General features: G+C 43.6%; 1 protein-coding gene across 1 annotated transcript in view; it reads left to right on the top strand.

Moving 5' to 3' along the window:
- Nucleotides 1-6,303, top strand: part of adamts18 (ADAM metallopeptidase with thrombospondin type 1 motif, 18) — a 57,515-nt gene extending 51,212 nt beyond the window's left edge. The window contains exons 20-24 of the mRNA XM_086107621.1: nt 1,778-1,963; nt 2,652-2,722; nt 2,795-2,954; nt 3,874-4,069; nt 5,625-6,303. Of these exons, the coding sequence (XP_085963747.1) occupies nt 1,778-1,963; nt 2,652-2,722; nt 2,795-2,954; nt 3,874-4,069; nt 5,625-5,743 (732 nt within the window). The 3' untranslated portion in view covers nt 5,744-6,303. The remainder of the gene's footprint in view (nt 1-1,777; nt 1,964-2,651; nt 2,723-2,794; nt 2,955-3,873; nt 4,070-5,624) is intronic.
- Nucleotides 6,304-21,423: the final 15,120 nt, after the last annotated feature.

Raw genomic sequence — 21,423 nt, 5'->3', positions numbered from 1 at the left:
GACAAAAAAAAAAGACTGAAAATATTGGTTGGATTTTTGTTCGTGTATTGCTGTATTTGATGAACACCAATTTAAACAGTTATTACGTATTAGAAAAATGTCAAATTCCAAATATTACCTCACAATAATCCTGAGATTTCTTTGAGCATTATAAAGATTATTATTAATTATTGTTGTTATTCAATTATATGAAAACAAGATCAAATTAGAATTATGTGTATTTTAAGAAAAGTTGTAAAAATTCTTCTTTTCACTTCATAGAAAGGGAGTTTTTTGGAGATTTTATTTTGGATGAAAACACTCCTTTTCTTCCAAAAACAAGAGGATCCATTTTTGTTGTTGATGTATATTTTTGGTTGAAAACAAATTCAAAATATGTTTTTCCATAAAAAAAGGAATATATATCTCAAGAAATAATACTTGAAAGAAAAACCATTGTCATGAATAAAAAACAAATTTGTCATTGCATTTTTTAGACAAAATGAGTTTTAGTTTCAAGATGAAAAAAAATAATGCTGTGAAAAAAAAGTCAAAGCCTGACTTTTCTCCCAAAAGGTATCATATTGTTGAGAAAACCGGTGCATATATTTTGACCAAAACATATCCATCCACCCCCCCATTATCTGAATTGCCTTCAAGAGTCGCGGTACGTGCTGGAGCCTATCCCAGCCGTCTTCGGGCAGTCGGCGCGGTACACCCTGAACCGGTTGCCAGCCAATTGCAGGGCACACATAGAAAAAAACCCATTCACACTCCCAATCACACCGTAGGATCATTTAGCGCGTTCCATGCAGGATTTCACACATTCAGTTTTCTACCCCCCTTGCATGGGAATCTGATGTGTTGTTCAAACTTTATTCAGGCCATGCATAATTCTGTTAAAAAAAAGAGAGAGAAAGAACCCTTTCTCGCAAGAGATTGCTGTCACTCAGCCATCATACAGTTGTCAATCTTTGTGAGAGTCTTGCGACTGTTTGGGGAGTTCAGATGGCGGTCAAAAGCATTCTTGAAAAGACCAATGGAAGCCTACAATGTTAAAAGCACTGCTGGGATGAGGCAGCTTGTCAATGTGTGTGTGTTGGGAGCCAGCGCAGTCACATAAAGCGCCCCTGGCGTCCCTGATGAGCAGTGGCGCTTCCCAGTCCTCCCCATCTGAAGTTTACTGCGTTGTTGTGTTGCCGGACCGTTGGAGGTCACATTCATTTGCGAGCGATGGCGTTATTGGGTTTAATGTTTGGGTCCTTAATGGAGCTTCAGCCAAGCGGCGACCTCCGCGTTGCTAGTCAAGCGTGTGTTGAATTATCAATGCACTTACTTCTTTTACTGCCAATACGTTATTGTGTAAAATATGTAGGTGGAATGCAAAACAATGCACTTTTTTTGTAGTAGTAGTCTGACAGACTGTACTGTATGGGAAAACTCACGAGAGTTGTGATTTCCATGTATTTCTTGTGAAGATGTGACAAAATTGTTGACTTTGACCCAAACCGTTCTGCGATTTATCGACCAGTAGCAGAACCTCTGACTCGGAAAAAATGGCATTGGAATGTTTCATGTTTGGGAGACAAAGGTTGTACTTTTACAAGAACACATTTATGGTAAACACTGCCCTATTTTATTTGGGTTGCTTGGCGCGTTTATTTTAAACCCAGCCTTCGAGGATCCCAAGATAGGTTAAAAAAGTAGTGTCATGAGATCCACTTATGCGCTTCACGAACCCTCCAGAGGACGCCACCTGTGTCTCACCGCGTCTCCGCATTGTGTCCTCCGCCGGCAGTGCTCCAAGAGTTGCGGCCGCGGACTGAGGAAGCGAAGCGTGTTCTGCCAAAGCGCCGACCCCGGCGCGGTGGTGCCCGACAGCATGTGCAGACAGAACCAGCGACCCAAAGCCCAGGAGAGCTGCGTCCTGCGCCGCTGCCCAAAGAACGATAAGCTGCAGTGGACGCTTACTTCCTGGGGAGAGGTAAGGACGCGGATTTGATGGTGACCCACTTCAAATATGGAGGCCGTAGCCTCGACGGAACTTCTCCATCATGAATGTATACAAACATCACTTTCACTTGGAAGAATTTACTCCATTTTCTTTCATCAAGTGGTTGCACAAAAAAAAAAAACTGGATCCATGTAATTTTATTAAGTGCATTTACTTAACCTTTTCATGCACCCTGCAAACTGATAGCATGCTAAACTGTCTATCCACCGTAGTAACCGCTGTCACTCAAAGGGTTAAAAACTGGATCTGGATTTTATTTTGTGCAGCCACTTGATGAAATAAAATTGTGATTTTTTTTTTTTTCCGGTGTAAGAAGCCATAAGATGCTGCCAACGTCGTGTATAAATAGGAAAGTAGGACAATAATTGGTGTCAAGGAACTATGGTGACATAATATATTAGGACTGAGAGACGAGTTTGTAATTTTGCAAGATGAATTTGAAATGATATGTAACTGTTAAGTAATCATAATTTGTGGTTAAATTACGATTTAATCAATTAACTCACACTGCCAGCCCAGTTAAAATGGATCTTTGACGTCAATAGCCGTCAGTGGCAATAATGCGTTAGTATAGACAATGGGTAAAAAACAAAAAAAACAAACAAAAAAATCCTCACAAACACAGAGATGACGAAATTTTGCAACTCTTGTGTTTTAGTGCTCCAGGTCATGCGGCCCTGGCCTGCAGAAGCGAGAACTCCGCTGCGGGGAGAAAGACTTCCAGGGACGGTAAGAACTTTTTGCAAGAATATCATATTTATCCGCAATATTCCTCTTCAGTCGCTTTCCTTCCCTTTACAGGTTTGTGGAGTTTCCTGTGAGGAGGTGCAGGAACCTCGCCAAACACTCGGCCGATCTCCAGCAGGCTTGCGACCGAGGTCCGTGCCCCGAGCTGGCCCGGGTCCTGGCGGGCAATACTGGCGCTGTGGTGTCAAGCTGGTATTCTTCTCCATGGCAACAGGTACCCATCATCAATGTGACACACACACACACACAAACCCAGAAAACAGGGCAGCCGTGACGTTCGCAAGCCTGTGGGCACGGTGACATCACTTTCAGTCGCCAGCAGGTGGCAGTATAGCACAAAGTGTCAACCACCTGAGATGGATAAAAACGGAGTGGATTTTTCAGCTTCATTCATATTTCACAAATATAATATTATCCAAAATATTCTGTGTAGACGAGTGGGGACACGAAAGAGAATTTCGGATTTGACTTATGCTTGAAAGGAAATAAGAGTTATAATTCAGGAAAACAACGTTTTTTTTTCCAGAACGCTCATAAATTTTTGAGAAAAAGTTACGTAGTCCTTTGAGAATAATTCCGTTAATTTTGCTTTGGGAAAAAAAAGAGCATAAAACACTTTCAGAAACATTTACAAGAATAACTAATAAAAATCCATTTATTGTTTTGAGGGGAAAAACATTCTTTCGGAAGGCTTCCCTTTAAAAAAAAAAACCCCAAAACAAAACAAGCGCAGTTTTTCAAATATTTCAGAAAAAAATGGTCTCATCAGAATGGAAATCAGTCAAGTGAATTTTCTTGAAGAAACCGCAAAACAATTCCAGGGGGAAAAAAAAAAAATCTTGCAATGTGTCTCCATGTGAACAACCCGTGTGGCCTTTGTTCCGAGTTTGCTCTCTTTGCACTGCTCTGTCGTCAGCAAGTCAACACAACGCGTGGGCAAACTGCGGGCAACTTGTTGCGTCTTGTCGGCCCTCATCTATTATGCATCAAGTCTTTAGGGCAACCTCTGATAGTTTGATGCCAGTGTGTGTTTGCCGCCTGTTTCCACCAGAGGAGATGCTTGCCCACGTCTGTCTGGAGGGCCTTCTGTTTGTTTTCTTCATGGCTTCTTCTTCTTCTTCTTCTTCCTTGAGTGCTCGGTGTCCTGCGGCGGGGGCGTCCAGACCCGCGGCGTCCAGTGTGTGTATCAAGGTCGTCCGGCGAGCGGCTGCCTGGCCCACCAGCGACCGGTCGCCACGCGGGCCTGCAACACTCAGTTCTGCCCCCGTGCCGCCCCGCCGCCGCAACACCACCGCAACCGCGTCACAGCCGTCGGGACCACGCTAAGAGGTAAAGTGCTTCCAAGTCAAAGGTGTTCCTGTGTCTACATCACGCTTTCTCAAACTTTTTGGGCTCCGTAGCAATGTCCCCTCTAATTTTCCTTGCGTCTGTGAGTTCACAAAAATTCCCTGAGCATCTCTTGGGACCACGGTGAGCAATATCAGATATGTACACGGCAGCCAAAACAGTATCACACCTGTCCAAAACGTGAGATCATAACAAAAAAATGTAAAGCACCTTGTATTTCAAAATAGAGCATAACATTGAAGACAGATTGGCAACAGGAAAAAAAATCAGCCCTAGTTTGTGACTTTTATCAATATCCACTCATAAATGAATGGAAAACACGTCATTGAAGAAAATACAGATTTCTACTCACCTGACCTCCAAAAAAAAAGAGAGAAAGAACCTCATTTAAGGGGCTTGTAAACTACGCCCATATTTGGACTTCCTGAGTGGGGCAGTCCATTGAATGCCTGCAATGTCTCATCACTCAGAAAAAAAAATAGTAGTGTTTTTAGTAATCTGGAAGCAGGTAACAGATATTTGGAGCCGGTATTCGTTTTCAGTGGACGTTAAAATTTCCAACTCTTAACTTTGTCTTTAAACTAATATGTTTATTGAACAACTTTTCAGATGTGCAAACTGTTGCAGGATTTTTTTCACATCTTAGGAAATAGACATCTTTGATTAAAAATTCAAACTTAAACGAATAACTAGCTCCCGATAGTTTTTTGCCATAAATGACGTTTTCCAAAAGTTAAAAAAAATCACTGAAATGGTCAATGTCCACTTAACTTTGTTTTTATTTCAAACAAACACAAAAGTGCAGAGCGTTACCAAGGTCAGTCGCATCTCTTATAAAGTTGAATGAAAAAGATTCTTCAAAATGCTGAAGATGGGCGAAAATAATCCGCCGGGCTTGATCATCGGTCTATCCCAGTGGTGGGCAAACTACAGCCCGCGGGCCGAATCCGGCCCGTTGGTCTTTTTAATCCGGCCCGCCGAAGGTTGGTCCACAGTTAAGGTTCGATGTGAATGATTGCATTCATTTCAATTGGACTTGTAATGACAGGCATTTCACCGCCAGGTGGCGCATTGACTTGAAGTTGCAGAACACGGGGGGGGGGGGCGGGGCAATCTTTTCGACCACCTAGTACCTCTGTATCGCTCTACTTCTACTGGTCTGATCACAACCTATCTGCAGCGATGCACAGGCTAAAATAGGTCATCAACAACACTGTTGTCATTTTAAAAAAGTATATTAATACCGTACTTTCATGCTTTTGTTCTGTTGATGTTTGATATGGACTGTCAACAAACGCAGTTTTTTTTTAATGTACCATAGCTCGTGCTGACCTGGCCCTTCTGTCAAATTTTAAAAGTCAATGCGGCCCCCGAGCCAAAAAGTTTGCCCACCCCTGGTCTATCCTAATGGGGTTTTTTTTTTGGTTCTTTTTGTTTTTTGTGAAGTAAAGTCGTAGTGTCGTGATAAATTCATACGAGAAAAAATAAAGTTGTCAAAGAAATGATTGTGTCAAACCCTTCAAATGTCTCTCTGCAGGCCAGCCACCCTGCGTTGACCGCTTCAGCTGGTGCCACCTGGTCCCGCAGCACGGCGTCTGCGGCCACAAGTTCTACGGGGATCAGTGCTGCCGATCCTGCACGGGCAGGAGGCTCTAGTGAAGAAGGAAAAGGACCCGCACCCCCTGCGGGGCGGGCGGGCCTTTTGAACAACTCTCAGAACACAGAACTGCACCTCACGGAATGTGTTTGTCCTTCCTGGAGTACTTGACGAATGAACTGAGTGAAGAAGTAAGAAGAGACGATCAACCAACTGAAAAAGTAACTTTTGACTTTCTGCGGGACATTTGGAGCTCCTCCTCCTTTGTTGTTCTTAGCTCGCCTGTATCGTGCGTGTATTTCAAGGATCCGATGCCTTTATTTAACTTATTGCTCATGATGTGACATGATGTTGTGCAGTGGATGTGTGACGTGTAACTCACCCACTATGGACGTTCTCCACATAATGACATTTTGTATTTTTAATTTTTTTTCCCCCCGAATGAAGCATTATTAGCATTTGGTGCACTTGGCCCCGGTCCCTCTTTTTCTGCTTCCTGCTGCTGACGCAGCACCAGACCTTCCATTCGTGTTGACACGGTGGAAAGCATGCTTTTTTTTTGTGTGTGTGTGGCTCTCCTGTATCGCTACGACAATAATACAGCTTGATCGAGAAGCAACCTCTGTTGGTTTTCATTTCTTTCAAGTGTGAAAATATGAAAGCAAATTGAAGCCGTCCCAAAATATCCAAAGCCGGAGAAAAAAAAGTCCGGACATGTCTTCCACATCACATGGTTTCTAGTTGCCACGTTGTCAACCGGGTTCCCCATAAAGGCGTTTGTTTATGTTAGCCTTAGTCCGTTTTTGAGCGTGATTTTTTTGTTGTTGTTTTTGGCAAAATGGTTTGTTGTGTAGCTCTGGGCTTCATCCAGCCTTGGAAAATCTCTGACCGGCACCTCATAGCGTTTATGAAGTCAAAATTTCCAACTGTTGCTTAACCTAAGCCTTAATTGAAAAAAATTACTACTATATTCCATTTTGTATGATTTTATTATGATTATTAAAACATGATGTGCTGGATTAAAAGAAACAAGGGCAGATTTCCATTAAAAAAAAAATCTAGAAATGTATACTTGCATTTCTGATGAAAAGAATCCAGTAAAAAAAAAAAAAAAGAGCGGTGTCATTAACATGATTGCTCTTCTCGAGAGATTTTTTAAAAAATGGTAAACGCCAACATACACAAAAGAAAAGACGATAGAACTAGCTCACCGGGCACTTTTTGTATACTTTCACTTTTCAGTGATTTTCATGACGTGAAATGCTAATCTCTTGTCAACGTTGCCTTGTGAAAGAGATCTTGATCTCGATGGGTTTTATCCGGTTAACTGAAGATTATAAAAAAAAAAAGTTAAAGATCGTCATCCGCGGTTACAAATGTATGTGTCATGCAAGTAATGTTCATTCTGTTCTCGCCCGTTGATGACGATCGCCACCTTGCGCCATAGACACAAACACAATTTGTACGTGCGTAAACTTTCAAATGACATCGGCGTTCGCAATGACCAACAGCGGGCGTGTGCTCAATGCTAACGGCAAAGAAGACTAATCGCTGCTGTCAGTTTGCATGGACAGAAATCAAGTGTGGAACACGGAGCACGATGTCCACACCGCCTCTGTCCAATCTATCCAATCCAAAATGGAGCCTGTCGCCCTTAATCCCCTCCACCTCGGCTGATCGATGCAGCTATTTCTTGCCTTGTATTTTCACATTTTCACTCGCTCCATCTAAGGGCCCGGTTGTTATTTTCCCACCCTCAGCCTGTCAAGCAGCCCCCCCCCCCCCAGCCAAAGGCGCTCGTTTGTGTGCGCAGTGAACCCTGAGAGGAACCCCTCAACCACTGTCAGTGGACCTGATCACATCTTAAGAGAGTCCCATCATCCTGCCTTTAAAATATCCATCTCTCTATTTCTCCAAAAGGCTTTACTGCGCAAGCTGTCATATTTCAGCGCTGGTGTTCACTGAGCACCTGCGGGAAGGCAACATCTTTGGCCTTTTCTAACACCATACGTGGATCATAACGTCGTAGCATAGATCAGAACTGAACCCTAACCTCGGCCCAATAAGCAGACTTAAGAGTATCTCAAATAGAGGATGCCGTTTACAGAGTTAGCATTCTAGCTAGCACTGATGCAGCCTTATTGGCTTCTATTAGCCCTACTTTACGCAACATCTCGTAAAGATTGCACCCTTATTGGGTCTAACCATAACAACAGTTGTCCCGATATGTCCTTCCTTTTTCTTAGGCGCTGCTGTGGGTTTGTAACGTCGCTCAAAGTTTATTTTCAAACCTTAACCACTTGGAAATCAATGAGAGAGACGTATTACGCCCCCCACCGGCCACCAAGGTTATGACTGAAGTAAATTGAAAAAGCATTTTTGTTCATGAAATAAAATCAAAGCAAGAAAGCATTTACAAAAATGGAAAACTAACTGAAACGACATCATACATTTATAAAACCAACAAAAACTGACTGTATTAGTTCGTATTGAGGTTAAGTCCATACAGAGGAAGGAAATGTTAAACAGTCATTTGAGAATTCTCATTTACTTAACACACATATAATTCTTAGTTATCATTTGTTTTAATCTGGCACTCAACAAATACTCCATAAATTTAATACAACTAAAACGAACACGAAAAAGAATAAAAACTCAATTGAAACAAAACATTTTAAAGAAAATAAATAAAAACGAATCAAAGCCAGGGTAGTCCAATGGTTCGCGCGTCGACCTCACAGTGTAGAGGTCATAGGTTCGATGTGTGGAGTTTGCCTGCGTGGGTTTTCTCCGGGTACTCCGGTTTCCTCCCGCATTGCAAAAACATGCATGGCAGGTTGATTGAACACTCTAAATTGTCCCGAGGTGTGAGTGTGGGCGCGGATGGTTCTTTGTCTCTGTGTGCCCTGCGATTGACTGGCAACCAGTTCAGGGTGTCCCTCGCCTACTGCTTGAAGACAGCTGGGATAGGCTCCACAACTAAACGACTCGTATGAGTGCATTTTCCCCTTCGCTCTTCATTGAGAAAGTACGATTCCAGCACCGCAACAGAGGACACTTGTTCATTCAAAGCGTGGCGACGGAGCTTTCGGACGTGAAGAGGAAGATGAGGTCCCCCCCCCCACACACACTCCCCCGCGGCAGATCCGGCATGATTAACGGCTCAAACGACAAGCGACGGCTCTCGGCGCGGTGGCGGGTCTTTGTGCCCGTGTCACCGCCGGAATGATTTAAAAAGCCTGCAGTAAAAAGAAGACCTGTGGATATCAGCCAAGCCGGGCGAAGCCTATAGCCCATTAGCCTCTTCTCTCCTATCGATCTACCTGTTTGTTACAGCGTCTCGTCCTCCCCCACCTTCCCGTCACCTTGTCTGTCTCATTACCTTCGTTGGCCTTTTGTAAACTTGGAAAAGTTTCCACTTGATGGGTTGGAAATGTGTGCGGGAGAAAGTCTTTCGCTCATGATTTGCGGTTTGATGCATCAACATTGGGACGGTTTCTTCCTTAGCTCATGTTGCAAATGGAGACGCGCGCCTTGGTAGAGGTAATAAGGAACATACGGTCCAATTTTTGCATTCTAACCAAGTCTTTTGAAGGAAGCTGGTCAACCACCAAAGTTTTTAATGCAAATAAAAACACAGAGTTGATTTCAGATACGAGTGACCCAACTTAACTGACAATGCTTATGTTATTGAGACTGTCTCCATATGTTCTTATGCTAGCACCGCGTGGCCAAAGCTTGCCCACCAGGAGGAGCAGCACAATGTCTGTTGACTTGAAGCAAAAAATGTGGCAAAGTTTGTTGAAAACATTTTCATTCTTTGCATTACACCATTACTGTGTGCAGTATTAGAGAGTGCTATTTTTAAAATTAAATTAAAACACACATGACCAAAATTTTTGCCGTTGATTTTTTTTCAGGGGTATTCTGTACCTGAACGTATTCATGTCAGTTCTGTTCATTTCAATGGGGAAAGACGTTCTATGATCCAAGTGTTTTAAATTTACTGCCGTGGTCATGTTAGGAAGCAAACTCGTATCTCAAGGCACCGCCGTAATCCTTTTTTTGCACCAGATGTTGACCGAGCCCTACCCCAAACCTACTGTAACCTGACCTAAAAGCCCAACCTGATCCTACCAGAACACTGCTTGAAACCCGAAGCAACACCTAACCCGACCCGAACCAAAACCTTACCCCTTACCTAAACCCTGACCTAAACCCTGACCTCACCTTACACACAAACTCGAACCTGATCCTCCCATAACTCTACTGTGACCTAAACCCTGGCTTCTACCCAACACTTAAAAGTACGCTGGACGCTAACCCTATCAAAACACACAACGCTATACTCAACTAACCTAACCTAACCGTTCCTCACACTAAATGAAAAAGAGAGTTTGGTCACTACATTGGTTGCATAACGCAACACTGACTTGCATGACAGTGTATTTCCCACCTCTCTCGTCAATGAGAAAGTACAATTTCAGCACCACTGAAATAGTTCATTCCAAACTGTTTCTTGCTCCCTGGAGCATAAAGGTGAACGGGCCAGCTGTATTTCTGAGTGTCACATCCATTGCGCACAGAGAAAAAAAAAATATATATAAAAAAAGCCAAAACGAAATTAAAAAGCATCTCTTTAGCGTATTCTCTCCTGGAGGCTGCGAATATTATTGATCTGTAATGTTTTGTTACAACCCTCATCCATCTTGCTTTGAGAGGCCGGCTTCTCATCATTTTCAGCCCTGAAATGTGAGCATTGATTGGGGGCTCCTCCGGGCCACCGGCTGGCAGACAGCAGCTGCAATGCCGCCCGGCTGCCTGTTAACCCGGCGACCTTGAGGAAACGGCAGCCAAGCAGTTTGCAACAAGGAAGGGACCGATATTCCCCCAGACTCCCCTGCCCTGTCCTCATCGTCTTTGAGTCTTACCCGTCCTCGCTCTTGTTGTTGGTGAATTAATGAGAGTAACGCCGATACGCTCATCTGTTCTCCCGTGTCGATGTTTTGTCCTACCCTCCTGCTCCTCTTCCTGGGAGCCACTGCGCTTCTGCTTGCCATCAATTTATTCACGTCGGCACACACAGACACACAAGCGTGGCTGAGTCCGCCTTTGAAATGACATGACGTGCCTTAAACCGCCAAAAGTATCTGGTTACATTCATGACACATTCGCTAGGGGGCACTGTTCACCCATGGGATCCTCTTTTTTTTTTAAGGCGCTTTTTCCCTCTGGCCTCCAACGCAAACGCCAGAACGACACAATCCCAACACAATAGATGTTAGATCACACTCTCACAACAAAGACAGTAGATGTATGCACATAAATATGCGGCTTGATGGCTCTTACCTCAAAGAGCGTCAAAGCTGTTGCGGCCTTAACAGCAGCTGCTATGCAGATTTCCACGCGCAGCGGTCAGTTTGCGTTTGTTCTCGCCTCTTGTGGATTCAAAAGAAAAGAGAAGAGATGAACAGATAAGAATAATACAGATCTCAAAGTACCTTTCACCTCGGTTAACTCTGCCAGCTTGTAGTGAATGTCACACGGGCTCTCGCCGACAACAACAGTCCCCAAAAGCACTTTAAAAAAAACCCCTCACATTTCCGAAACCATTACTTACCTCTGTCAGTCCAAACGCTAAGCCCAACCCTGATACGAACCCATAACCCCTAACCTTAGCCCTCACCTTCCTTAAAGTTTACCTGAACCCGACGGAGTGCGCACGAGTGGGTGATGCCAAGTCATCCTATGCAATCATTTTCGAGCAGCAGCTAGATCACAGTGAATGAGAAGAAGCGACTGTAATATCATTGTGATGGTGATGATGATGATGAGGATGAAGAAAAGACCTTTTTAACAAACGGCTGCCTTGATTAGACTTCAGCACAGGCAGAAGCCCGGAAAATTCTAAATATACTTCTCTCTCTCTCTCTGCGTCTTTTATTCTCTTTGCGGGCGTGTGTGAACCTGTCGACGCCGATCACAGGCGAGATCCGAATTCAAATGAAGCAAATCAATCAAACAACTCTCTTCCTCTGCCACCCGCCGGCGGCTGCCATTAAAGACGAGCTAAAACCGGAATGTTTGCCCGACTTCCTTGGGTGAGCTGCGGGATGGCGACACAGACGGTGTCTGGTCGGTTTCAGATTCCCGGTTACCTTCACGAAAGCTTTACAAATCACCCCGTCCGGCGGTCTCTCGAGCGGCAGGACTTCCGGTCCCTCCCAGCGTCATCCCTGTCATAGCCTCAATTAGCTGGGAATTAAAATCCTGCTTTGCCGGATGGGATCCATGTGGGGCACTGCTCCTTAATTACCGCCGCTCTCTGCGTGCTGATTGTGCACAGGAAACAAATTCTACAGCTCCGGCCCCACTGCGCTTCTTTGAGAGCTTTTATAAAATCCTTCAAATCAGCAGATTGAAGACGATTTGTTATTCGGCTGGTTTGAATGCACACTGTGTCAAACGCCACGAGGTGTTTTTCTTCATTTTCTCCCCCGTCCAAAATGCCTGCAGATAAAAGTGACTTCTCTTTTAATTGTAATCGCACACTACAAGGCACAATGACCAATTCGGATGTTTTGGTAAATCCGATATTTTTCTGATGTCGTTCGCGTCACGAAAACAAATGCGACTTCTAATGAGAATGGAACGCGTCTGTGATGTGACACGCATGCGCACAAAGCAGGACGACAAGTGACATCCACCCCCCCAAAGAAAATCAGGCGGCGCAGTGTTTACAGAAGTAAATACGGGCGCTTGTTTTGGGGCTCATTTTGTTATCTCATATCGGCAGGGGTGCGAGGCGGGAGAAAGTAGAAATATTTGGGTGATATTTCATGGAAGTTTCAACTAAAAATGACGTCACGTCATTGCCGTGTGGAAGCGCACATTCGGCTTTTGATGAGATTGCGCGGATGAACATTCATACTGCAGACGCATCGCTTACATATCCGATTTATATCCGCATACGAAAGAGGCCCGGGTCGGATCTGGAAAAAAAAATTGCTGAAATAAAAATGAGTTACGTGTTGCAAATAGGTGAAAAATTGGAATCGATCTCTAGTGTGAACAGAGCCTTAGTTTACGACTCACTGGCCGCAATATTATGTACACGTGCGCAATCTAATGAGGTTTCATTCCACACACAAACAGAACGCTGGAGTGTGATGGGATAGTGAAGGTTTCGGAGTTTGGGCAAAAGGAGTGATGGGTGACAGGAGCACAAACAGAGCAGGACTTTTCATTCTGGAAAGAAGCACTAACATGGAAACAGAGGGCTGAGGACCAAGGACGTTGCAAACGAAGAAATGAGATTCCGCCAATGCTTTGCGGCGATCGTAAACAGTCTCAGCTAATTACTTATTTTATCGTTCATGATACTGTAGGCGTTTATTTTTCCCTGTTGTGTATTAACAGTTATGTGTGTGTTTTATATTCCAGAGCATCATTTGGTTTTACCCTAAGTTAAAACAGTGTTTTGTTTAGTGACCGCGGTGTTTTGTTTACCGCTAACGATGAGCTCATTATGAATTGGCTGCTGGTTGTTGCTTGAGCGCCTGATGAGCCTCTTTCCAAATTGTGCGCGTCAACATTGCGGCAATGCAATCAAAATCAGCGAGTGCAAGTAACTCGGAGTAAACGTGGACACACATTTCGGGAAATATAATTTTCAAAGTTACTGAAGTCCTACTTGGTTCTGATTAGCGCCACCACACGCTGTGACACAAGCAGGAATACGCTCGGGCCAAAATCCCGAACGAAAACAATCTAACATCGTTCGGTTGAGTCCTTGAGCGCCTGCGGATAAACTCATGTCACGCTTGTCGCTCACTGAAGCGGTCACGTCTAATGAGATGCTATGCATGTCATGTCATGCTGCGGCCTGAAGAGCACATCTCAACGCCTGCGTCCCATCTGGTTGGCGACTTCAGTGTGATTTTGTGAAAATTAGACACGAAAATAACTTTTTTTTTCTGACCACACATTGATCAGTTTGTGAAGGAAAATGCAAACATGACAGTCACCCATGTTTTTGATGTTCTACTTTCTCTCGCATTCCGATGAAGGGATTACAATACACATTTCAAATTTGGGATTTCGAGTCAGCATTTGGCTTTCAAAGTACAGTGGTACGTACCTCTATTTACGAAATTATTTGACCTGGAAGAAATTTCTTAACTAGAAAACATTTATGTCTGAATTTTGGGGAGGCTTGGAACGGATTAGGCCATTAACATAGAAAATGTGTCCCTACTTACAAAATTTTCAAGTGAAGAAATTTCTTCCAGAACCAATTAATTTCGTAAATAGAGGTACCACTCTATTTATCTATCTACACATGTAGACACATATGGTGGAGGTCCCTCTTAGCCAATGGGATGCCTGGATGGTGCTCAGTAATAGCCAATGGCAGAACAGCTACACATATGTTGCTTTCAGGAAACCCGGAGCTGCGAGTCGCCGCCCATATTATATTTTAACCTTTCGTATCTTGAAATTTCTTTCGTAACAAGAGGCAATATTTTCCTGCTGAGGCGTTTCGTAACTTGAAAATTTCATATGAAGAGACGTTCGTAAGCAACGGTACCACTGTACAGCGATGTGAAGTTTCGTCATGGTCGTTTTTTTCGGCTAAAAATGCCTTACTATACATGGTCGTTTTTTTCCGCTAAAAACGCCTTACATACATGGCCGTTTTGTTCGGCTAAAAATGCCTTACTATTCATGGACGTTTGTTCGGATAAAAATTTTGTCCAAAAATGCCTTACTATACATGGTCATTTTTTTTCGGTCAAAAACTTCTTACTATACATGGTCGTTTTTTTCGGCTAAAAATTCCTTACTATACATGGTCGTTTTTTTCGGCTAAAAACGCCTTACTATACATGGTTGTTTTTTTTCGGTCAAAAACGCCTTACTATACATGGCCGTTTTTTTCGGCTAAAAATGCCTTACTATACATGGTCGGTTTTTTTGGCTAAAAAATGCCTTACTATACATAGTCGTTTTTTTCGGCAAAAATTTCGTCCAAAACCGCCTTATTATACATGGTCGTTTTTTTCGGCTAAAAACGCCTTACTATACATGGTCGTTTTTTTCGGCTAAAAATTTCGTCCAAAAATGCCTTACTAAACATGGTCGTTTTTTTCAGCTAAAAACGCCTTACTATACATGGTCGTTTTTTTCGGCTAAAAACGCCTTACTATACATGGTCGTTTTTTTTCGGTCAAAAAAGGCTTTCTATACATGGTCGTTTTTTCGGCTAAAAATGCCTTACTATACATGGTCGTTTTTTTCGGCTAAAAATGCCTAACTATACATGGTCGTTTTTTTTCGGTCAAAAACGCCTTACTATACATGGTCAAGTTTTTAGCGGTCGGTCAAGTGGGCCGAACCATTAAAATGATCCCATACTTTGCTACAAATAACCAAAACAACATGTCTTTCCTTTGTTTTGGTATAAAGAAGCACAAGAACATTTGGAAGATGTTGAAATTTACAAAACATTTCATGAAGCACCTTACATTTCCTTCAACAAATGTGCAATTTACTTTTATCATTCACATATATGCATTGCAACTGATCCCATTGATTGTACAAACTTTAACAAGTAATTGGTATTGAAAAATATAGTCATGCACTTTATGATTAAACAAGATTTATAAAGAAAGGAAGTTTTAAACCATTTACACGTGCATATAAAATCTAAATGTAATCCCTACCTACACCTTAAAAACTAAGGAGAGTGCTATTAAATGTGCAAATGTGAGAGTGCTACTGATAGCGTCTGCTGTCATGGGTCTGTCTCAGCGACGGACTGAGGCTGCTGTTGTCTTCTTCTCTGGTCAAAACAGTGTCCCCTAGCGGATACTCAATGACTTGCACCTTATTAAAATGATTAATTCTGTGTCTTTTATGCATTTTTAAATTATCCTGCAGGCCTGATTTAACCTCGCGCGCGCGCGTGTGTGTGTGTGTGTGTGTGTGTGTGTGTGTGTGTGATGAATGGAATTCCGCATCGGTTGTAAAACAAGGCTGTGTGTTGAAAAAATAAATCTGAAACTGCATTTAAGGGTGGCTCAATACTGGCTGGCCATATACGGGCCGGAGTTGTAAATTGATTTCTGGCCCAAATACTTCACTCCACAACTGGCCCTCATCTGATTTGCCAGAGTCAAGCCAGTGCCTCCTTTGCCACTCCTGGGCCGTGTTCGGCCCACATGCATTATGCCAGTGCCGACTCAAGGCCGGCTGCGCCAGCTTCATACCGAATCCGGGCCAGATGCCTTTGCTGACTGGGTTGTGTCCTGCAAAGGGGCTATCTTGGGACTTGTAGGGGGTAGGAGGAGGGAATTAAGACTCTGTAAAGCAATGTTGAGCTGCGGAGACAGATACTTCTCTTCCCGTCTCACTGTTTGGTATAGATCTGTTAAGTACGACGCACAGTAAACTGCAATAACAGTGCCATTTTATAACGATGTCGTGAAATAAAATATTGTGGTGCAAAAGATTTATTGCATTTCACTTAAATTCAGTGGGGAACATTTATTTGATATGAATAAAATGAGTGACAGTCCTTTTCACGGAGCAAAATCAACTTGTAAGTCAAAGTGTTTCAAGCCACGGTTGGGGTTACGAATCGGAGCGTTCAGCCGGGGCGAGGCTTCCAAATGAGGTTTTTGTAATTGTCATCACAAGAGTTACATCCGAAGTGTGATTTCCTCCTGCTAACAAACAATGTTACGTTGACAAAAGGATGGATGAGAAATGAAGCAAGGCTTCCACAAATTCACACATCCCCGTCTCCACTAAGCGCGTCTCTACATAGCTCTCGGTCTTTGTCTCTGCACCTGTGTGGAGCATTCAAAGGCTGAAGAGCCTCCTTGAACGTCCACCAATGAGCCCAGAAGAGGCTCTTGCTCGAAGGCCCAGAAGTACCGCCAATACTGGGGAATTAGCGATGCTAGATGTGGGCACACACGCGCCCCTGTGTTATTTTTGGCCTGCTTTTTTTCTTTTTTTTTCCCATAACATCAACAGAGAGAGAGATGAGTGAGGGGGGAGCATTTGTGCTGCTGCTTCAGGTGAAAACAAATCAACTGTGCTGGAAAACTTCCATCCTGCTCGTCAAGTCCAAGGACAAGGAGGGTCACGGGCGCTGCTGGGGTTTGATTGACAGGTGACAGCCCGGGTGAGCCGAGGCGCAGCGGCAGAGGCATGGCGGCGAGGGACTGTTGCCACCAAAATGGCGAGAAGCAGGAGAGACAACATGGAAGGTTACCTTCAGGATGACTGAACATCAAATACAAGTTCGGTGACTGAAACATGGTGGGGGAGGATTCTGTCGGCAATCTGCGGGAGCCCCTTAACATGTATTTGCATGGAGGATTTCCATCGTGACCGAGCATTTTGGCCTCTTGTCGATCGGCAACCTGCATTTCACGTTTGGGTTTAAAACAAAGGTTAGGTTTTCAAATCAGGGTTTCAAGCCAGGGTCAGGGTTTCAAATTTGGGTTTCAAGCCGATTGTGTGTTGACAAGCAGGGATTTGCGGTGCCGTTTCAAAAAAGGATTTTAAATAGGCTCTACACGCTTAGGATATGTGTCATCAATCGATTAGTTAAAAATAAAACAATAACTGTTCAGCAATGTGATCAGAAGAAGGACCAATATATCCAATCCATTTAACCAACTTGTTCATTCACTGTCCAGTTGGCCAACTGTGATCCACTGATATGCATTGCGGGGGCAGGGGGCGGGGGAAAGATTTTAGCTCCAAAAATTCTTAGAATAAATAGATTAATAGGATATCAAATTTTTTTTTTTTTTGCGGTCACGTCACTGATGCCATTTTGATCAGCTCTGCTTGTGGTAAGCATCTCTCACCTTTTGTATCGATTGATTCGCGGGTGGCTCTGTTGCCAGGGTTTGTGGTGACATCTGATGTTTAAAAGAAATGATGCCGAGTATTTTTTCTTTTGTCCTTTGCGTGTACCAATAAAAAACAAAAATGCTGATAGACAGTCAATACAACACCCGCCCCCCCCAAAAATAACTAATCATGAAAAAAAAATCTGAGATACCTTGCCAATGATGACTAATGATGGCAACACAGAACCTCTCCACAGTGAACAAGACTAATGTTTAATTTTGCGGTTTCGATCACTCGCCAAATGATGACATTACAACCAATCGCCGATTTTGCATGTAAATTCAAAATGTCCGCTGATGAGATCAACGTAAAGTCTTGTTTTGAAACTGGTTCAAGAGTTCCAATCGGGGTTTCAAACAAGGGTTACATTTTAAAACGAGGCTTTCAGGACAGGTTCGGGACAGACTTGACTTTTAGGGCCCCTACTGGCTGATAAGTGTATACCATCTTCCTCCGTGCCGCTGACACGCCTGACGCAAACACACACTCACACGCTTTGTGAGCTCCAGACAGCAATGTTTTCCAGCTCTTTTCAGCATGGAAACAAAGTGTCAGTCGAAGCCTGGTACTTGAATCGTCCAACTCCCTTCTTCCATGTGTTCCCTCGGCTGGTGCTGTCGTGGGGGGAAAAAAAGCAAAAAAAAAGCAAAGCAGCCTGTTGAGCTTCTGGTATTTGATCAATGGGGCGCCTCCCTTTGTGCTGCTAAGCGACACATAAAAGAGACTGTTATCGGCTGGCCCACATCAGCCGTGGAGAGCGGCGAAACGCGGGCCTGTCGGAAGGCCAAGAAGAAGGCAGCGGGTTGCGGGGGGGGGGGGGCAGGGGGCGGTGGTGAGGGGTTGGCATAGGATGGGTCAAAGCCTTGCGACGAGCTTTTACAGCCGTCACCAGCCATCTGGAGAGAAGCAGTCGGGGACGGAGGGTTTGAGGGGTGTGGGCGTAAGATTTAAGGGAGAAACGCCATAAAAAAAATAAAAGTCGTTCTGATGCTGCCAGTGATGGAATTGGACACCGGCGATAGCGAAGGGCAACAAGCGAGCTGCCGCCTTGCAGCCAAATGAGGCGGCGGGGAGACATAAAGCGGAGCATTCAAGAACCCGTGGATGCGTTTAAACAGGGTCGAAGCCAAGCCACCGCCGAGCGCACCTGAGCTCCCACAAAGGAAGTGAATTAATGCATGGGGGGGGGGGGGGGGGCTGCTCAACATTCTAAATGCAGCGTTTTCCAGTCCTGCTCGTGGTCACGTTTCTTCGTTTTTGACAAACTGACATTTTCTCAATGTTTGTACTGCAAACTAAGACAACCATACTTTGTTTTTTATTTGACTGTTCTCCATATATTCATGAAATGTTTTTTATAGCAAAGGTTTTAACCAGGGTAAGGGCCTCAAAAAGGTTTCATTTAAGGGGCTAGATTTTTGTGAACTGGAGTTTAGACCTGCCGTTGGTCATTTTGCAGGCCTGCGGCCCTGAGACAGGGAGGTCTGCATTTTCCAGTGGTGGTTCTAGATCAATTTCACTGAGGGGGCCTGGCTGGGCCCAGGGGTTTTAATAGAGGGGCTCTCACAAAAGTGGCGCTTTTGTGAGAGTGATCACAGCTATTTACACGTTCAAAGCGTCAACGTGGTGGAGTGAAGGCAACAAAGCTTTTTCAGATGGTGAAGCAAGCACATTGGGGTCTTTCTTAAATTGGTTTGCACGGTGAAGTGGGTACTTGGAATCTATCAAAGCACACCTGATTGCTTGTGTGTGCTGTCTATGAGAATAGTGCCCAAATTTTAAAGTCAGGCTTGGTACTTCAAATTGGGGTTCAAAGCCAAGATTTCAGGTTTGAAACCAGGTGTAGGGTTCAAGGTTAAGGGTTTTCAATTGATTGTCAAGGCAAAGTTAGACTTGTGACTGACCAGTGATTGAAACCAGGGTTTCAATCACTGGTCAGGGTTTCAAACTAGATTAACAGTTTCAGGTTTGGATTTCAAGACAGATTTGGGCATTCAAATTAGGATTAACACAACGGTTAGGCTTTCAAAGTAGATGTTTGTTCAAGTTAAGTTTTCAAATCAGGTTTGGGGTTGCAGGTTGTGGTCTCAGCCATGGGTAGGGATTCAAATTAGTGTTTCAAGGCAGGGTTAGGGTTTCAAAGTATGCTTTCAGTCAATTAAGGTAAATGTTCCAAATCAGATTCGGGGTTTCAACCCAGGGTTACAATTTTAAACCAGATTGAAGGGTTTGGTTTGGATAATGGAAGGATGGATGCTAGTTTTAAAACAGGACTTTCAGATGAGGATTTCAATACGGGTTTCTTATTGGATCAATGTGCCCAATTGTGCAAAAAAACAACCAAACAAACACACACACACACAAATGCTTACAAAAATAAATCGGCTTGTGAAGTGTGGCACAATGCTTGAGGGCAATGTTTTCATTTAATTTTTTTTTTTTTTTTGCACATGACTCTGGGCGATGATTGTATGACAAAAAAAAAAAAAAAAGGCTGACGAGACGTGTGTGCACATATCAGCTGCAATTAAAGAGCCGCCAGCGTCGACACAAATAGTGGTGCTGATTTACGAGATCAGAAGCGAGGAGGAATTTGGAGAATCATTTGACGACTTGTCAGCTCCTTTAGCATCACGCCTGCAGGGGTTGCCCTTGAGCTGCGGCTGTAAACAACAACAACAAAAATGTTTTAATTCTTCTTTTATGAAGATGAGGCCAAGTGCTTTAAAATGACTTTATTTGTCCCAATCACACCGACAGCCCTAAAAGCGGGTGACCAACATTCACGGTTCAGCCGCACGGCTAATGACAGAAGATGAAGTGCCCTGCGTTAAACTTCGGCAGCCATTTTGTGCCTGATGGTAGCGGGCTGGTCGGCCACTCGTTTTTTTTGTTTTTTTTTTACAAGTCTGCTTAATAAGGCTCTTGACAAAACGGCGGGTTAGAGATTAAATTGACGGTGTCGTTAACTTTGCTATTGTTAAACGGTAATGGCTGACGAGCACGCGATTTTGAAGTTTTATTCAAGGGTGGCCCCGCCATCATCCCCTCCTTCCTTTCCACACACCCATACACACACACATGCATTCCACACTAACCCCAAAGTGTCTTTGCCAGTGAGGTGGTTCCATTTTTTAGTTTAAAAACAACTATGAATATTCATGCCATGCCATATTTCACCCTCCAAAAACTCTCCTGTAAAATCTGAATCTCATCACTGAGGTGTCCAGCATCCCCTGCGGCCCTTGTAAGGATTCGCGGATCGGAAAATGGATGGATGGATGGATGGATGGAAAATAGAAAATGATCGCTCTGTGTTCTGTCAGAGTCAGTGCTCTTTGCACAAGAAGCAGAAGCAGAAGAAGACGCGCCTCGTATGTAACATACATGAAAAGTCAAGCCGAAGTTAACGAAAAGTTTAATTGTCAGACTTCAAGTCTGGACGGAGCTTGAGCGGATGTCGCAATGAACCATCCAACAGGCCCACAGTTGCGGTATCCTTGGACACGACACTGAAGTCACCCCAACCCACCCGAGGCCAAATTTTATACACACGACATTAATATACTGTTTTCCTAATCATAAAGATGATTTTTTTGTTTGAATGGAAAAAAAAAGTAGCAGAATTGAATGCTCTGTGGAGAAACAATTTTTAACTGGCTCTATAATGTACAGTCATCCCACTAATGTGCACTGTAGTCCAAATTGCGGTCATATACAGTCAAAATGAATTACCAACATTCACCATAAAATTACGGTGGCATACAAAATTGCAAACTATAGCACTAATGAAGTTACATTAAAA

This window comes from Hippocampus guttulatus, chromosome 3 (genome assembly GCF_054856545.1).
Source record: "Hippocampus guttulatus isolate MCC_2025c chromosome 3, RoL_Hgut_1.0, whole genome shotgun sequence".
In the NCBI taxonomy this organism is placed as follows: domain Eukaryota; kingdom Metazoa; phylum Chordata; class Actinopteri; order Syngnathiformes; family Syngnathidae; genus Hippocampus; species Hippocampus guttulatus.
This window is presented reverse-complemented; position numbering and strand designations above follow the sequence as displayed.